Source organism: Cynara cardunculus (assembly GCF_001531365.2).
Source record: "Cynara cardunculus var. scolymus isolate 2C chromosome LG 3, CcrdV1, whole genome shotgun sequence".
In the NCBI taxonomy this organism is placed as follows: Eukaryota; Viridiplantae; Streptophyta; class Magnoliopsida; order Asterales; family Asteraceae; genus Cynara; species Cynara cardunculus.
The window spans coordinates 462,178-482,262 of record NC_037530.1 but is presented as its reverse complement, the minus strand read 5'-3'; the positions used below and the strand labels follow the sequence as shown (position 1 = coordinate 482,262).

The 20,085-nt window shown below is 28.2% G+C and overlaps 1 protein-coding gene across 1 annotated transcript; it reads left to right on the top strand.

The window, feature by feature from the left end:
* Positions 1-11,801: 11,801 nt before the first annotated feature.
* LOC112509559 (protein DOWNY MILDEW RESISTANCE 6) lies at positions 11,802-19,847 on the top strand. Its single transcript, XM_025114565.1, has 4 exons — positions 11,802-12,087; positions 12,172-12,419; positions 19,039-19,363; positions 19,517-19,847. Exons 1-4 carry the CDS (start codon positions 11,890-11,892, stop codon positions 19,763-19,765), a joined length of 1,020 nt encoding a protein of 339 aa, XP_024970333.1. The 5' UTR covers positions 11,802-11,889; the 3' UTR covers positions 19,766-19,847.
* Positions 19,848-20,085: the final 238 nt, after the last annotated feature.

Sequence of the window (20,085 nt, the reverse complement as noted above, 5' to 3'; positions counted from 1 at the left end):
ATTGGATTAAAAAATTACACAAAAAAATGAGGAATTTCAAATAGTTAATTTGATACTAATATCGATATATTTTTGTCAAATTTTTATGATATCGTCAAACATATATTTTATTCAAAAATAAAAACATCATCGCTTTCTCAAAATCACATAAAGCAATATTATAACATCGACTGAGATAAATAATAAAATGAAGTATTAAAAACATGATGTATCTCGCTGCATTGCGCGAGTACGCTTCTAGTAGTATATATATAAATAAATAATTATAAAAGTATAAATTGTAAATATTAAAAATATTTTTTCACAGTATATATAACATATAATAATATAATTAAGTAAAAAATTATTCAATATTGGACTCATTTCGAAGGTATTAACGAGACGATTATAATGATGTAACTTGTTAAAATAAAAATGTATTTTTTAAACATGTTTTAATTGATATACGATTATGTATATTAATTTGATAAAAGTTTAAACTGAAACATTTAAAAGTAAATGACGTAAAATAAATTTAATTAACTAATTATAGGGGTGTAAAGTGTAAATTTAAAATTATAATTTTAAAAAACATTGGTTGTGAGAGGGTGAATGTATGTGAGGGGGTGAATATATATGAGGAGAGGAGAAGGTGAAAAAGTGAAAAAGTGATATAAAGAATATTTTGACCATTTAGTATTTTAAGACTTTAAGACTTTTGTTAAATTTGCTTTATAAGATAGCATAGATAAATAACTATAAAAGTATAAATCGTAAATATTAAAAATATTTTTTCACAGTATATATAACATATAATAATATAATTAAGTAAAAAACTATTCAATATTGGACTCATTTCCAAGGTATTAACGAGATGATTATAATGATGTAACTTGTTAAAATAAAAATGTATTTTTAAACATGTTTTAATTGATACACGATTATGTATATTAATTTGATAAATGTTTAAAATAAAACATTTAAAAGTAAAGGACGTAAAGTAAATTAATTAACTAATTATAGGGGTGTAAATTGTAAATTTAAAATTATAATTTTAAAAAAAATTAGTTGTGAGAGGGTGAACGTATGTGAGGGGATGAGTGTATATGAGGAGAGGAGGAGGTGAAAAAGTGATATAAATGATATTTTGGTCATTTAGTATTTTAAGACTTTAAGACTTTTGTTACATTTGCTTTATAAGATATTATAGATTATAAAACAATTGACAAAAACTCTTAAAAACTATTTTTTATGTATGAAGTACTGTTTATTAATGCATATTATTTAAAATTTAAGATTACAAGTAAATTGTGCATAAATACAACTTATTAAAGCTCCATTTTTGAATTCGTATAACTAATTGCAGATAAACATAATTAAATTCCGGATAAATATCTTATCTTAAATATAATATTTTTAAAATATAATTAGAACAATTATTGAGTTTTAACATAATAATTAATTATTATCTTTATAAAAATCATATTATTAAATCAAAAATAAATTATTTTGTTATTAGATCTAAACTAAATTATAAAAAAAATTAAATTAAAGAAATTACACAAAACACAATAATTTTAAATAGTTAATTTGATACTAATTTTGATATATTAATTTTCAAAATTTTATGATATCTTTAAATTTATATTTTATTGAAAAATAAAAACATTATCTCTTTTTCAAAACCGTGTTATAACATATTCAGAGAATGAATAAAACGAAATGTTAAATGAGATATATCTCGCTGCATTGCGCGAGTACCCTTCTAGTATTAGAATAATACTTCCACGATGCTGCGAGATACATCTTGATTTTAATGTTTTATTTTATTTTTTTTGTTTTTTGTCTTAGTCGATGTTACGGTTTTATATGGTTTTGATCAAACGACAATGTTTTTAAGTTTTGAATAAAATTTTAATATGAAAATAACACACACACACACACACACACACATATATATATATATATATATATTAGTATCAAACTAACTATTTAAAATTTCTTCTTTTTCTGTATTTCTTTAATTTATTTTTTGTTTAATAATAAATTTTTTTATAAAAATGATAATTAAGTATTTCGTTAGAACTTAATTATTATTCTAAATATATTTTAGATTTTTATATTTAAAATGAGATTTGTATCATCAATTTGATTATGTTTATCTGCAGTTAGTTATACGAATTCAAACATGAAACTTTAATATGTTTTATTTATGCATAATTATTTGTAATCTTGAATTTTAATTAATATGCATCAATAAACAATACTTCATGCATAAAAATGGTTTTTAATATTTTTTGTCAAATGTTTTATAATATAGTATAGATAAAAATATCTCAACAGTTTTTCTATAATTTTTAGAAAATGGAGAACTAAAACATAAATTTTCTAAAGAGAATTACATTCATCTCCAACAGGTTTGCTATTTTAGAGAATTTAACAGAAATTATATTATTATAATATTTTTTTAATTTATCATTTTTATATAATTTAAAACAGAACTTTTAACAAAAAATAACAACTCAACCTCAACCTCATTGTTGGAATTAAAAAAATAGTCATTTATCTCTTTCACCGGGAAGTTTTAGATAATTCTCTATATTAAAAGTTTTCTCCATAATTTTTTATTTTAGAGAAGAAGATAGCAAAACTGTTAGAGTGCTCATTTCATTTTTTATTTTTTATTTTAGAAAATCTGTTAGAGATGCTATAAAAGCTATTAATTTAAAGAAATACAAAATATATAAATAACTCAGTAAAAAATTATATTTCGTCTCAAAAAAAATGTTACATTTTTTTTCACTTTTGGTTTGTTTAAAAGTGGGTGTATTTTTTTTTTTGCGTGCCTTTGGATCACTTTTAATCCCAAATCAATCCATGAATTCTGATTTAGAATGAAATTGAATCTAACACATTTCATTAGTGTTGATCTTCTTTTCGATTAAAATTGATTAAAGGATGAAGATATTTTTTTTACTATTCTTATCATAACTATCATTATCAAGTACCAAAATGAAAATTCTAAAAGTACGCCACCATAAATAAAAATTAAGTTAAAGTATGTTATTTTTTTATGCAATTTTTATCTTTTATTTTTACGTATCTATAAAAAGTATTAAAATTAGACTTCTAGAAAGAAAAAAATAGTTTATTAAAAATATCTAATATTTAAATAATAAATTGTCAAAACTAAATAACTATTAAAGTTTGGTTTTTTATTCTGTATTTTCGAAAAATTATTTGTTTGTTGCAGGTGCTGAGCACCCCAGGTTTGATGATGGCATCATTATAATCATCGATGACGACACCAATCCAAAACGTGTTCGGTTTCACACCTTCTCTCATAAAATTTTATCTTTAAAATAATCGGTAATTGATAGGATGGTGATTTATTTCGATCCGGTGGAGAACCCGACCCCGTGTGGGGATAGGTATTTCCCGTCAAAACAGGTCCCGGGGCTGGGGATGCTCGGTAGACTCAAATTGGAGACGAGGACGGGAGATGTTACTCAAACCGGACTGGGGCGGGGTCGGGGATCCTCGATATACTCAAACTAACGAATATTGTTCATGGGGTTTGACCACAGACGAAATGTTAATCCTCGTACCTGTATGAGCTATTACAAAAAACCGGGGTCGGGGATTACAAAACCCGCTCCATCCCCGCCCCGTTACCAACTTACCATGCCTAATCATTGATTGTAGGGTTTTTTTATTATAAACATTTATTTTAGGCCAAATTGCATAAAAAAAATAACTTACTTTAACTTGATTATTATTTCTAGTAATGTACTTTCAAAAACTTTTATTTTGGTACTTAAGATTTAAAATGTTAAACATTTAAATACTCGGGTAACCGGTTGAAATATTAACCGATTATCATGCTTTTGTAATGAGTAATATGGTATCCAACTCAATATTATTTGCTGACGTGACTAGTGACATGAATTTTTTATATATCTAAAATTAGCCTTCAAGCGGTTACCCGAACACTTAAATGTTTAAAAACTTTATATTTTAGATACCAAAATAGAAGTTTTAAAAGTACGTTACCTAAAATAAGAATTAACTTAAAGTATATTATTTTTTCATACAATTTATCATTTATTTTAAAACAAAGGTAGTAATATTTTTAAGAAAAGTCGAATTAATAAATGTCACAACTATTTTCGTGTTATGTGGGAGGAGGTAACACCATATATTTTTCACGCCATGCTCAGAGCATTAAAGCATGTGGCTACGATCTATGGCATCATGGGTGCAAATCATACCTCATTCGTTATCTTTCTTTTTGGTCTATCATTTTGGATAAAACTTGTGATGACACTTAAAAAACTTGTCAAAATTTCCATCTGAAATAGCTTTGCTACAAAGTTATTTATAATGGCTAAATACAGATTTATCACAACCATCAAAATTTTCATCACTTTCAACAGAACTATATAAAATACCGAGTCGAATATCATATCACTCGGCACATCAGCATGAGAACCGATTAATGCTTCAACCAGTTAGTCGAATACTTAAATGTTTAAAACTATATATCATAAATGAGAACATAACTAATTTTTTTTAATCTTTTAATTTTTATATTTATTTTGGATGATTTGATCGTGTTTAAAACGATTAGAATGACGAATACGTGTCCACGATTTAAAAGTATAATAATTGATTTTGAGCGTTGACGAAGTCAATTAGTCAACCATCGAATCTCATTTAGTGGAAGTGGTAATGTTTTAATACCATCTTCACAAATCTACTTGGTGACTTTACGGACACAATTTGCACCTTACAAAGTCGATAGAGTTGGAGGTCAGGTTTGACTTGGCATCGTTTGATTTTAAGTAACAAATATTTTAATATTTTTTACAACATCATAATTGATCTTCATTGTTTTTAATACGTGAAGTTTTGTATTCAAGTTTTTTTATTACCTTTTTTTTCCCTAAAACATAATAAATCTTGAATTAAAAACTAAAACTAATAAAATGACGCTAATGAAATTCAAACTCGGGTTTGGAGTGGAAGAAAAAGCCTTGCAAACCGAATTCTACTAAGAAAAATGTGTGTCTTCATTGTAGTTTCAAAATATATGTGGTGGTGTATACAACAAATCAAGACGGTTGCATCTTTTACGGAAGTAAGTTTTTTTCCACTACGATGGAGGAATGAAACGATGGAACGTGATACCGTAGTCATTGAACTAGGTCCGTCCTTGATACGCAACCTTAACGAGGTGGGAGGGAATTTCCTGCTATTGGCGAATAACTGGGATAGGTACGGAAATTTATTTTTCATACAAGATGTGGGGTCGGGGATGACATTACCACCCCTAATCCGACCCAACCAATTAATTTATTTTATTTAACATATGTATACATTTATTATTTAATGTCAAATATACTGATTTTCAATATTGGTAATTAATGTAGTGACGATTTTATAATTTTAATTTAGAAACACATTGTTTTGTTGTTTTTTACCATACGGGTTTCCCAAACCCATCGGAGATTAATCAGGGACAGGGGGCTTGAACAGGGTCGAGGACAAATGATGCATTACCCGCTCAATACCTTGTCGAGGACTGAAAGGCATATGAGGTTGACTTGTGATCGTGTGAGAATAACTGTTATTATGGGAACAGTGAAAGCACTTATAAGTATTTGTATGAGTTGACTTTTTTTTTTTAAAATTAATTTGGTTACATTCAACTATTTTCATTTACTTTTATTGTTACGTTTCACGCAATTTTACAAACTTGTACATAGACTTAATAACTTTCATATATATATATATATATATATATATATATATATATATTAATTTGTTAAAGTTTCGGTATTAATATTAAAATGACCAATACCCAATAGACTGAAATCAAGGAAAATCCATGGCAATTTATTTTAACAAGTTGAGTGGGATTCGTTGGATTAAAGAAGAAGATAACTATGACAAAGGAAAATATATGAATTCTTACGGACCCAATCCAAATAATATGACAAAGGAAAATATATGAATTCTTACGGACCCAATCCAAATAATATGACAAAGGAAAATATATGAATTCTTACGGACCCAATCCAAATAATGTAAGTGTTTATACAATAAAGAAAACTTATACACACACACACACACTCGCTAAGGGGTCGTTCAGTAAATACTTTCTGCGTAAATGATGAACATGGTAAAGATCGAGAATCAGAATCTTACATGGTAAGAGTGATGATAAAGACCGAGAATCAGAATCTTAAATGAAAGTCACGATTATTCCCCAAAAATGCTTACCGAGTAAATTGTTGCATGTAACACCGTTTTGATGAAGTGATCTTATTCAGTAAAATAAGTAAGTCAAAATGTCAACTCTTATACATAAACACTTAACAAGTAAACGTTTAATAAGTTGTTCAGATACAAAAAAGGATAACGCTGACTATAATATTTAAAAATAAAAAAAAATCTTGACTTAATGGACTCAAATGTAAGAAGTGAGTCATCTACCACTTTTTTATTCCCTTCCTTTATCTTTCGTTCATTTTTGTTATGTTAAATTAAGTGACAAAGAGTATATCTAATAAAGAATTGATCCAGATATGTATGAAAGCATATGATTACGTCTTAATCAATGTGCAAGTGGATTAACAACATATCTCACGATTATGTATTTAATTATTTCAGATAATATATGGGTTCTCACCTCTATCTAACGGGTCGTTTATCAATTTGTATCGGATAAGTGTTGTTCTGTTAAGAGTGTTGACATGAGTATGTGTTGTCCCGTGTAAGAGTGTTTATCAAATGTTTTTAGTAAGTGCTTACCAACAATAAAATGACCATTATGACCCTATTTGTAATTATATGTAATTATTTTTGTTACTAATAGTTTAATGGAAGGAAAAAAAAATCAAAATGCATACTTTAAATATGGAACTGTTGGTAGATCAAACTAACCGTTCTTGTTTTAACTCATAAAAAAACTATCTTTTATGACCCGCTAGGTAGTACGCAGCAACACTGCATGTTGTGCGGCGAGTATAAATATTCTTTTAGGCCTTGTTTGTTTGTTCACAATTGATTTATTTTAATATGATTTAAATGTGTTAAATACCGTTCATGACATATTTTCGTTTAAATGAATGTTGATTATATGATTTAGATGTAAATTAATAACCTATATAAAATTTCACAATGGTAGTTATTATAAGAACCCATTTTGTGGGTTTTATGCAAGATTCTAAATGACGTGATACGTGGCATGACGACAAGATTAAGCTTCAAACTTTACGAGTTACGACGAGGCCATGGTGTCTTTTCAAGGCGTACCCTAAGTGGTATACACACATACACAGTTACACTTTCGTATGTTATTGTCCTGAATAATACTATAAAACAAGTGAAATTCATATAAAGTAATAAGTCTAAAAAAAATCATTTATACCAAATATATATAGCTCATAAAAACGATATTCAAAGTGTAAAATCGGGATTAAATCTCTTGAATCTCTACTCACTATCTCATTCAATTTTCAAATAGTTCGTCTTCGACTTTTCAAACGACTTTTCGTGTATTGGAATATTTACCTATTTAAGGTTTTGGTTTTTAAGTTTTCTTTTTATGTTTATTTAAGTCCCAAATCTCATATATAATTATCATTTATCTTTCAAGTTATATATTAAAATAATACCACCTTATAAAATAACGAGTCGTAATGTGGCATAACATGTTGTAACGCGTTACAATGCAAGTCAATCCTTAGAGTAGAGTCATAGAAAGTAACGTGGCAGCGAACCCAAACCTTGATGCCATAACGCATCATAACGAATTATTTAAAACCATGGTTCCATGTATTTCTTTTAACATCAATAACAATTATAAAGCCAACAAAATATATAAAAATCTAACAAAAAAATTAGTTCGCACCAATTTGTAGGTAAAAACCACGATTCTTGTATAAGAAGTGAAAGGATGTGAGGTTCTTATAAGAACTCACTTAAATAATGGTTTTCTAAGGAACCCACATTTTTTGCTTTTAAGATTTTTTTTTATTAACCTGGATATCCAACCCGCTATGTGAGCCGACTAATCTCAGTACGACCACCTAATTATAAGAAATTTTTATTGGGCTATAAAGGTATTCATGACGTTCCGAGCATTCAAAATCCTTATTCTGTTTCCATGTGTCATGCATATGTTCGTAAAATTGGAGCAGGTTTTTGATAATATGTAAATTGTCCTGATCTTTACACGTATGTTTCCATTTAATAACAACTTTTATAAAGTTTTCTTATAAAAATATTAATTACAAAACTTAATTAATCATTTAGTGTGGTAAAAGCATATATAGGCCTCGTGGGTATGTCCGAAATCATGATTTTGCCACTGTCCATTTCCATCAATTAATATTTATACACTTGTTCATCTTTGGTTGTCCAAGGCTGTTTTTTTAGCTTGTTAATTGGAGCTATCAGACCGGCCCTTACCTTCCATGGTAGGAAAGATCTCCCTGCATTTTCACGCATTACTTTAGTAGACACAAGGTTCATAGAGTACCAGGTTCAACATCTCGTCTTGTGTTTGAGGGCACATCATGCATATACAAACGTTATACCATTGTTGACAAGAAAAGTTGACAATATGTTTTGTAATTTTTATAAAAGCAAAATGGTTTCGATTTTGTGAAACCAGTTACGATTATGTAACTCCCCGTTATTGATGAAATTGATATTGTAACTATGGTGACATCGTTTCACTACCACGGTTACGACCAAATTCATGCACACACATACACTAAACTACAACTCACTGGTGGTTGGGTTCAACGGTTCATCAACGAATATTTTCAATTCGTTTCCCCAAAAAAAAATGCCACCAGTTGCAGACAAATATATAATAAAGACATTGTGTACAACATGAATGTGGCCTCAGATCTTTTGGCTTATTCATTTATGTTCTGATAATCTTTTTTAAGCATTTTGTTTACTTATAAAATAATATGCTAATTTTAATGTAATGTAATATGCAATGTCTTAACATATGAGTAGATAATATTTTATATATTTCTTTTCATTCTGAAATTTTAATTTTAATGATGAAAAACATTCATTTAACATATCATTTTTTTTTGAAGTATATAATATATATTATATATGGCAAATGCAATAAATAAACTCACACACCCTTCTCACAATTGGTGAAGTTTAAACCTCTGACCTCCTAGAAGGCAAGTGGTTCAGATACCGCTAGGCCAAATGTTAAAGTTATTATGATAATGTATCATTTCTCAGGGTGAAATGATGTTATAAAAACCACATTATCATTTGCAAGTTATCGGGTTGTTAAAAAAATCTGTATTAACTGTAAAATTTATCTCTATATCACATAAGAAATATTCTGAAAGTTGGTTTCTAAAATTACAAGATATGATGTAATTTATGAGCTAAATCATCAGCTGCAACATAATTTATAAAATAACTTTAATAATTACTTATAAAATAAAATACTTTTTTATTTCCTAATGTCACATAAAAAATCAGTAAAATATATTTATTTATTAATTAATATATAAATTAATTAGTTATTATGAAGTAAATATAATAATATAATAATTAAATATTTATATTTACGGAAGTTAAAATAAGCATTATTCGACACGTTTAAAATACTCTTTTATGCTTTATACTATTTTATTGCATTTATGCATATTTAATTTATTAATAAAAAACAAAAAAAAATGAAATTTTTATATTTAGGTTTATAAAAGATATAAAAAATATCATTTTTACAAATATACCCTTAGTTTTGTAATTTTAATAATCTTTTTAAATGGTTTTAATTTTTTTTTCCTCTTCTTCCACCATGGTATGATATTAATCATCGTAAAGTTTAATTTTGATCTCTAACGTAATTTTAAATGAATGTCATCCGTAAACTTTAAAACTTGGATTTCGTCCCGTACATTTGTCAATTCCTAACAATTTTTAGTCTATCTCTCTAACGGTTGTTAACTTTCTTCTTTAAATTTCAATTAAATGATGGATATTTTAGTAATTTTCACTATTTTTATTGTATTAAAATAAAGATAAGATCTTATATTTTTATTTATGAATTGTTACTAAAAAAATTAAATACGGTGATTATTCTTTATTTTTCTATTCTGTTTTATAATTAAAAATAAAAATATAATATGTTTTTTTGAAGTTAAAAAAAATTGAAAAATAATAAAAAGGAATAAAATCATGGGTGTTCAAAAAAACTGTTGGACCGTTCAAACCAAGTAAAATCGTATCGTTTTTGGCAGTTTGAGCGGTCAGACGGTCCGGTCTGGTGTGAAAAATTGCCATACCATTTGGTTCGATCTATTATGTAGTTTGAACGTTTTTTTGAGTGGTTTAAACTGAACTGACTGCCATAAAATACACATATGTTAGTTATATTTAGTTTTTAGGTTGTAGATTCAACTTCATGACACAATTAAAAAAAGTTCGTAAAAGACATTATGCTTTTTAGTTTCGTTTCTTTGTTGATCACGTCTATCTAAATTGACAAATTTCCAAAGTCAATCAAAAATCAAATCCAAAATTTAGACCGACCTTCGACTTGCTCAATGTTCGTGCAAAACTCCAATTATGTGTTATGTTTTACTAAGCTAAAAGCTCATAAGAGGCCCAAACTGCATAAACCGGTCAAAGCAGACCGCCTTTTTGTGGTCCGGTTTGGTCACTTGCCGTCAAACCGTTCGGTTTATAAACTTTTCTAAACTATCATTGTGGTTTGGTTTGTGGTTTGAGAGGTTAAACCGATCAAACCGCACCGTAAACATACGTCTAACTAAAATAATATTTATTTACCTGAGTATCGTCAACTTTTTTTTTGGAATTCCGGCGACACTTTACATATTCAATTAGAAAATGCGATAGTGGCCGGTGAAAAAGTGAAGACCCTCCGACAAAATCTAAGAATACCACCGCCATCACCCACCACACCACCGCCACCACCGGCCAAGGTTTATTTATAAAGGTTTTTCATATATGCAACGAGTATTATTAATTATATACGGTACGTAAAAAAAACTTGTCTTTTTGTATAAAGATTTATGGGCAAATTGCACGAAAAAAATAATGTAGTTTAACTTGATTTCTTACATTAACTTGATTTCTGTTATGGGTAACGTAGTTTTAAAACTTCAATTTTGGTACCTAAGATGTAAAGTTTTAAACATTTAAATACTTGGGTAACCGGTTAGAGCATTAACTAGTTACTATGTTGATGTGGTATATTATTTGCTGAAGCATTAACCGGATACCACATCACTCGCCATATCAGCATGATAATCGGTTAATGCTTCAACTTGTTACTCGTGTACTTAAATGTTTAAAGTTTTACATCTTAGGTACCAAAATTGAATTTTGAAAATACGTTACCCAAAATATAAATCAAGTTAAATTACGTTACTTTTTAATGCAATTTGTCCGGTGAACTAAAATCTTACCCGCTAAATAAATGACAGTGTTAAATTTTACAGGTAAATGCTTACCGGGTAAGTGTTTGGTAAAACGACCCTTAAGTTTTCATGTTACATATAGGAAGATCAACCAATTTCACCTTATACCAATAAGCGTTGGGTCTATAGGGTTTCTCTTTAGTGGTCATCAGCTCGAATACAACATTGTCACTGAGATTTCTTGACCGTTCTCTAAGACTTTTAGAATCAGATGCTTAAACCTGAATATGTGCATCAATTGATTTGATTTGGTACAAAATTGACACCCCGGTGATGGAAGATATTTATTATAAGTAGGTGTGCACATGATACTCACTTGCCTCGCAATTGCCTTTGGGATATAAAGAATCTTTCCGCTGGGTCCCTCAAATCTCACCCCCTCTTACCCGCTCCGGCAATCGTTCCTATCCAAATGGCCGGAAAAGTTATCTCCACTGGAATCCGTTATCATACTTTACCGGAGAGTTACGTTCGTCCGGTTACTGATAGACCTAACTTATCTCTCGTCTCCAACTGCAACGACGTTCCAGTTATTGACTTCGGTAACGCTGATAGACGTCTCATAATCCAGCAAATTGGCGATGCTTGTCGTCGTTATGGTTTTTTCCAGGTTCGTCATCGTCTCTCTGAATTTTTTTGTGTTTGTAAATTCAGGAATGGATTGTGTCGATTATACATGTAAATCAACTGTCAGGTAATAAATCATGGTGTTCCGGATGAAATCGTGGAGAAAATGCAACAAGTAGGTAGAGAATTTTTCCTGCTGCCGGTGGAAGAGAAGATGAAGCTGTACTCAGAGGATCCGTCGAAGACGATGAGGTTATCGACGAGTTTCAATGTGCAGAAAGAACAAGTTCATAATTGGCGAGATTATCTCCGACTTCACTGTTATCCCTTGGATCAATACTCTCCTGAATGGCCTTCCAATCCTTCTTCATTCAAGTAATTCCTCTTTCCCCAATCTCTGCAACTCTCTCTCACACACACAAACATAAACACCGAGTTCATGACATAGAAATTTTCTAACCAACCTCCATTGACATGCATTTTTGATGAACATCAAATAAAAGTGCGACCTATCATCCAACCGTCATTTGATTTCAGTAAAATAAATCGATTCTTCCACCAATTGCTAATAATTTTGAACATCTTAAACGTTTCTGTTATCTGCAATCAACTTTTATGAGATGATAGTTACTTTCGAATCATCCTATGGATTATGTCTTAATGGTTCATGACAATGACTTGAAAAAAACTGAAAATCGATTAACCTGTACAATTCAGGTCATAATGGTCGACTTTACATGAACAATGAATCTATCGTATGAACATAAAGAATTTGTTCATGTGATTGGCCCCATCGCCATTAAATAAAAGAAAGCTAAAAGAGTGGACCGTTATCGCAAAAGGCTAGTCCATCTTATAATGATTTTTCCGTAATGAATTAGAACATCTACGCTAATTTATCGGGCAGATTGCATGAAAAAACAACGTATTTTAACTTGATTCATATTTTGAATAACATATTTTCAGAACTTTCATTTTTATACCTAAAATGTAAAGTTTTAAACATTTAAGTACCAGAATGAAAGTTTTAAAAGTACGTTACCTAAAATAAGAATCAAGTTAAAATATATTGTTTTTTCATTTAATTTGCCCTAAATTATGGAAAACATAGATTTTTGAATTTTTGTTCAAAGAGATTATCCAAAAATATTAGAGAAAATTAATATTTTATGAAAGATGTTGAATATTTTAATAATATAATTTATATTGATATTTTCGAAATAAATAAATTATTGAAAATGAATAATTTCTTCGGAAGATTTTAATTTTTTTTATAGAATATAGAGAGCTCTTAGTACTTATATGACTTTTTTTTGAATTATTTGATATTTATATACAACAAATAGTATAAATAAACATACACATCCTCTTCATCTTTGATGATGTTTGAACTTCTGGTTTATTAGTACTTTATCCCACTTGAACTTTGGTTCTTGCTACGTTTTCCAAATTGTCCTTTTAAATATTATATAAGAGCTATTAGAAAAATATTGAACATCAATCAATTAAACATCTTTGACTTTGATTAGTTTTTGTAATTAATTATAGACATAATCAAATTTAACTAATGATTAATGTCGGCTTCTACTTATCTATACTATCTTATAAAGCAAATTTAACAAAAGTCTTAAAGTTTTAAAATAATAAATGACCAAGATACCTTTTAAATACTTTTTTCACTTTTTCACCCCCGCCTCTCCTCATATGCACTCACCCCCTCACATACCCCTATAATTAGTTAGTTAATTTACTTTACGTCATTTACTTTTAAATGTTTCATTTTAAACCTTTATGGAATTAATATACATAATCGTATATCAATTAAAACATGTTTAAAAAATACATTTTTATTTTAACAAGTTACACCATTATAATCGTCTATTTAATACCTTTGAAATGAGTCTAATATTGAATGGTTTTTAACTTAATTATATTATTATATATTATATATATACTATGAAAAAATATTTTTAATATTTACGATTTATACTTTTATAGTTATTTATATATATATATATATATATATATATATTATATTTTGGGGTTAGACAGTCCAAATTGCACTATATAATATGTTCTGAATTAATATGTTCTTGGGTTTTTTTTTAAATATATATATATATATATATGTATTAGTTCAACCTTAATCTGAGTTTCTGGACAAGAAATAGGGTAAACAGTTGAAATTTCATTCTAAAACTCATCTTTTTTTGTCTTTTCATGACTTATGATCTGTTAAATTTGTAGTTTTCTTTATTGTTTTTGAGTGTTTATCTTAAAACTCAAGTTTCTTGGTTCTTTGTTCTTGGTGTAAATCGAACACATTTGTGGAGTCGTTTAAATATATTGGATTTTAAACTGTCATACAATTTTTTCATCGATAGTCTGTAATTGGAACTATAACTCTTATTTATTCAAATTGTATTAATATGTAAAGACCAAGTGTAACTTATATCATCGTTAAATCTTATCTTATAAAACCAGTGGAACATCAAAATCGTTAAAATTAATGGCTCCCGCCGACTATAGACAACTTTTCTTTGGCATTATTGAATACAACAATCTATCTTACATCTTATATAATAATATGAAAACATAGCATTAATAAGAAAATTAAGGGTTTATTTTGGAAAATAAAAATGCAAGTAAAGATGAAAACAATAATAAATTTTTATTTCCTCTAATTTAATCTAGAATGAGAAAATGAACACATGATCGATTAAATTCATTATATTATATAAACCGAACAGTTTATTTTTATTTTGAAATACAATATAATATAATTATCGGAACTAAAATTTCATCGATTGAAATTTCTATTAGTGCGATAAACAATAAATACTTTTATGTTATTTTCATCGATTAAATTTGAGAGATTTCAAAAGGGAGTTACATAAAAATTTGTGTTGTTGCATACAGATATTTTTAGCCATTTTAGAAATATTTTTAGATGAAGAACTATCCGTAATATAAAATTGATGTTAGTTTATATGTTTATATAAAAATTACAAGAAATTTGACGGAGTCTTTACATCTTAGCTTCGCCTTAGAAGGTGCTGCAAATACCCACATGGGCAAGCAAGATATTTAATAAACGTGGACGGTTGATGACTTATCAACATGTGAATGGCGTAAGCCATGACTGTTTATATCGATGTCACTCGGACACCCTTTTATTCCTCTCTCTCAATATTTCAATATTACCATCTCTCTCTCTCTCTCTTTTATATATATATATATATATATATATATTTAACAAACGTGGACGGTTGATGACTTATCAATAGTGAATGGCGTAAGCCATGATTATTTATATCGATGTCACTCGGACACCCTTTTATTCCTCTCTCTCAATATTTCAATATTACCATCTCTCTCTCTCTCATATATATATATATATATATATCCCCCAAAGTTTTACCGATTGTAAAAAAAATACATTTAGTAAGACGTTAATATATTCTTATTTTTTTTAAAAAGCAACCAATATTATAAAATAACAAAAAAGCCTGTAAAGTGGATACCTAAACTTTATGCAAGCTACAAAATAACCTCCAAAAAAAATAGGGAACATGGATAAGAAAAACAAATGATAGAAATTAAACACGAGAGAACCACCTTAAAAATAGATGAAATAAAGACGACAAGGCTTCTACACTAAGGACGGGTTATAACACTAATATATTTAAGAGTTTGTTTGTTTACCTCTTAATAGTTCCAATAAAAGTCAACATCTGAATCTTTAAGAGGTGAATCTTGTTTGACATAAAAAAAGTTTGACTCTTAAAAAACTCTCTGAGTGATTTTGTATCATGAATATCTCTTAATCATTAAACGTCTTAATTTCATTGTAAACAATTACCAAATAATTATATTTCATTTTGCACTATATCATGAGAGCCTCTCAATCATTCTGACCATTTAATGATTCTGTAACAAATTATTCAGCAACTGTCAAATAGCCTCTAAGAAGAAATAAAACCTTTTGAATGATGAACTATAAATTTGTTTTCTAATTATTTGTTTTGATTAAATATAATTAACACCTCGTTATGTTTTTTTTTTTTGTTTTCTAATTATTTTGCTTTTTTTAAAGACATAATATTTGTATACTTTATATTTTTGTTTTTATTGAGGTTTAAAATCTTGATTTCTTAAAAAATTAGGCTCTATCCATAATCTGGTATTGAGCCTATAGTCTTTTAGTATTTTATTTTAAAATTTACTTTTAGACTAGTTGAAAATTTAATTGATCTATACAACTTGTTAAATAACAACAATATTGATTTATTTTACGAAAATTCATTAAGATAGTTATTTTTTACATTAGTTTTCACCTTTTAGTCATTTCTTTCTAAAATTACGAAAATATCATACATCCATAGTTAGCAAATTCATAATTTGTGGAGAAGTCTAAAAAAAATAAAAGTTTTTGAACCAGGTCTACAATTGTAGGTATTAAATATGTAAATTAGTTACTAGGTCAGCAAAAAATGTGTCCTTTTTCTAAATTAACATATTTGGTCTCGACCATTGTAGATTTGGTTCAAAAACTTTGTTTTCCTTACACTTTGAGCTCTTATTAAATTGTTGGCCTATGCTTATTTTTGTAATTTTTAGAAGAAAATGAATAAAAGGTAAAAATGTGATAAAAAAAAATCAATTTTAATTAATTTTCCTTCATTTTAAATGTTGGTATCGAATTTTTAGGAGGTGACCTATATTTATTGTTAATATTAAATATTTGATGAATTATATGACTAGTATTAAATGATTATTTAATAACCAAAAGTGATTTAAAAGAAACTCTTACGTCAAATTACTGCTTTATTATTAAGTGGAGATTGCTCCAACAAATTTGATAATGAACTTTGAAAAAAATAATATTTAATAAATTATAAAAGACATTGGTATTAGGTAAACAACTTTTTACAAACCATAAATTACCCTTGTCAGTTTTGAACATTGATAGTAAGTTTTTCTTTCATGCAATAATATAATAAAGAGAGCATGTTTTCTTTTATTGAAAAGTAATAGAAGAATCTACTAAAATGGTATCAAGGCAAAGTACTGTCAGAAGTCAACTGATTCTTTAATGAATCTTCAATACTTATATTCTTTAACTAAAGTTTACGAGGTTTTATGGATATGTGTTGGATAACAATATATTTCTCTTTTGAAAAGAAAATATAATATCTTAATGCAATCCATTATATATATATATATATATATAGTACTTTTTAAAAATATAATTCGATAATTTTTATTATGTATGAATGAAAACAAATATGATATTGGATTGGTCACATAACTTAGTTTTGAGCATCTCATGATGAGTCATGACTTGAAATATTTTGATTAAAAAAAATATACAACCAAAGAAATGTTATCTTTGAGTTCACTTTCTTTATTTTTGATAAAAAAATTATGTATGGACTCTTTTGCAAGAATTGACGTTTATATAGTTGTAGATCATACGTCTTCTATTGAAATGTTATCCATTGAATTTTGTCTAACTTATATTTGGATGAGATTTATATGGGCCTAGGTTGATCAAAAGAATCATTAAAAACTACAATAAACTGATGATAAAAGTAATATCAGGGTCTAATAATAACAAAGTATATATCGAGTATAGAGAACCCCAATATTACCTTTAAATATGAATTATCAAGTAAAAAAATAAAATGAAAACCAAGAATATATAATGGAGGTTACTGGGTTAGTTTGATATCCATATGAAATTGAAGATGTTTGAATTAAACATGTAAAATTGAGTCATATATGTTAAATAATTATTTAAAATTTTAAGATTTTGATTTGAAATTTAATAGTTTTATAATAAAACTTAAATATTTTAGAAAAAGTTTGTACAGATTAGAGAAATTTGTAATTTAAAAACAAAAATACAGCATCCCTCTTGTTATATTTGTTTACTTACCAAATACAAGTCCACAGTGGTGGTGTATGATGTAAGGACAGAGACACGTCACGTGAGGTTCCAGTGATTGGTAAGAACAAGTACATCTGAATTTTCATGGACTCCACCATCCCGTGTTTATGTCCCACGCGGTTCTCTGACGTCATATTCAACTTGCCGTGTTGACGTCATTCCAATTCATTTATTTTAATATTTTTTTTTTATATTTCTACTAAGCTACCACAAATGTCCTCTTTGTCGTTTGTTGGAAATAAAATATTTCCTTCATGCAGTGGTTTTTTAAAAAAGTTTGGATTTTGTTTGAAAAAATTCAGTTAAACGATGAGTATTTTATTCTTTTATCATAGGTTCTAAATGACAGAGGTGAAACGTGACAGCAAGGTCAAGCCTTCATCCTTAGAAACCATGATGTTTTTTAAGTCATTATTTACGACTACAAATCTCTATATCATATATAGTACTATACATATAAACATATGTTTTCTACTTTTACTTCATGTGTCAATGCTATTAATTTATTTAATTATACATTAGAATCTAACAAATAAGACACTAAAAATGTACGGAAAATTAATAATTGAATAAAAAGATCATAGATTAGAACATGGTGTGAGACACAAGCCTTAAGTGACGGCATGCCAACTATGCCTGCTTAAGAAACAGGCATAACGTGGTCCTAGAGCACTCCCTTTTATTAATTTTTTGTTTTTGATTGGGTAAAAGACCAAAAAATAGATAAAATGATGAACACGATCCTCCTTTAATCGAATTTCATAATGGTTGTTAGAGGAATGGACCAAATCCAAACGTTTTTGTAGAATACGATGGCTATCTTGTGATTTCGAAATGTAGGGACGAAAAAGTGATTTATTTTCGTTGGTAGCACAAAAATCTGAAGGCATTGATTGAGCAGATTGTGTATTTAAAAAGGATTACCTACAACTCTTTACGGAATGAAGTATATATATATATATATATATATATATATATGCATGTAGACAATAATTTGATATATGATTGCATGATGGAATTATATATGTGTATATTTTTCAGGGAAAATGTGGGGAATTACTGCAGGGCAATAAGAGAGTTGGGGATGAGAATATTGGAAGCCATATCGGAAAGCTTAGGCTTAGAAAAAGAAGTGATAAGAAACATATTAGGAGATCAAGGTCAACATATGGCTATCAACCACTATCCAGTGTGCCCTGAACCCGAGCTAACGTATGGTTTGCCTGGTCATACCGACCCCAATGCTCTCACCATCCTCCTTCAAGACACCCTCGTCTCTGGCCTTCAAGTCTTTAAAGATGGTAAGTGGTTAGCCGTTAGCCCACACCCCAATGCATTTGTCATCAACATTGGCGACCAACTTGAGGTACCAACCTTATTCATTAACTAAACTTTCTAGACTTTTCATTTGTTATTAACCTTTCACCATCAATCATTATTTATGGGATAACGTTTTCCGAAAAAATAAATGACGCAATTTTGGTTCTTATTGGGTACTAATTAATTTTTTGATGCATAGGCGGTGAGTAACGGTGAATACAAGAGCGTGTGGCACCGTGCGGTAGTGAATTCAGACAAACCTAGAATGTCGATAGCATCGTTTTTGTGTCCATGTAACGACTCCATCATCAGTGCTCCTCAAGAACTAACAGAAAAAGATGGATCGAAAGCGGTTTTCAAGAAGTTTACATATGCAGAATACTATAAGAAGTTTTGGAGTCGAAATCTTGATCAAAAAGAACACTGCTTAGAATTCTTCAAGAACTAGTTATAATTATGCATCAAAATCTTAAGTCCTCCCCGCCCAATTTGTTGCTACATATTTAAATAACTTAAATAAATATTTGTGTTTAATTATGAACATTAAAATTAAATACATATATATATTTATAAATTTTAATAAATAATGGATTTAAGGTTGAAGGGAGGTGAGGTTGGTAGACAATTTCTGTTGCTTATTTGTAGCATGTTACCTGTCCTTATTCAAAGAAAAGGAAGCCATAAATGTTGGGTTGGGGCCCTTTACTTGACTTTATGAATCATTTTATAAGTTTTTAGCTGTTTTATGTTTTTGTTTCTTTGTCAATT

Excerpts from the sequence above, each read along its gene's own strand:
- LOC112509559 (XM_025114565.1), top strand. The coding sequence starts at position 11,890 with ATGGCCGGAAAAGTTATCTCCACTGGAATCCGTTATCATACTTTACCG. Across the intron at positions 12,420-19,038 it reads TCCAATCCTTCTTCATTCAA|GGAAAATGTGGGGAATTACT; the intron begins GTAATTCCTCTT and ends TATATTTTTCAG. Across the intron at positions 19,364-19,516 it reads ACATTGGCGACCAACTTGAG|GCGGTGAGTAACGGTGAATA; the intron begins GTACCAACCTTA and ends TTTGATGCATAG.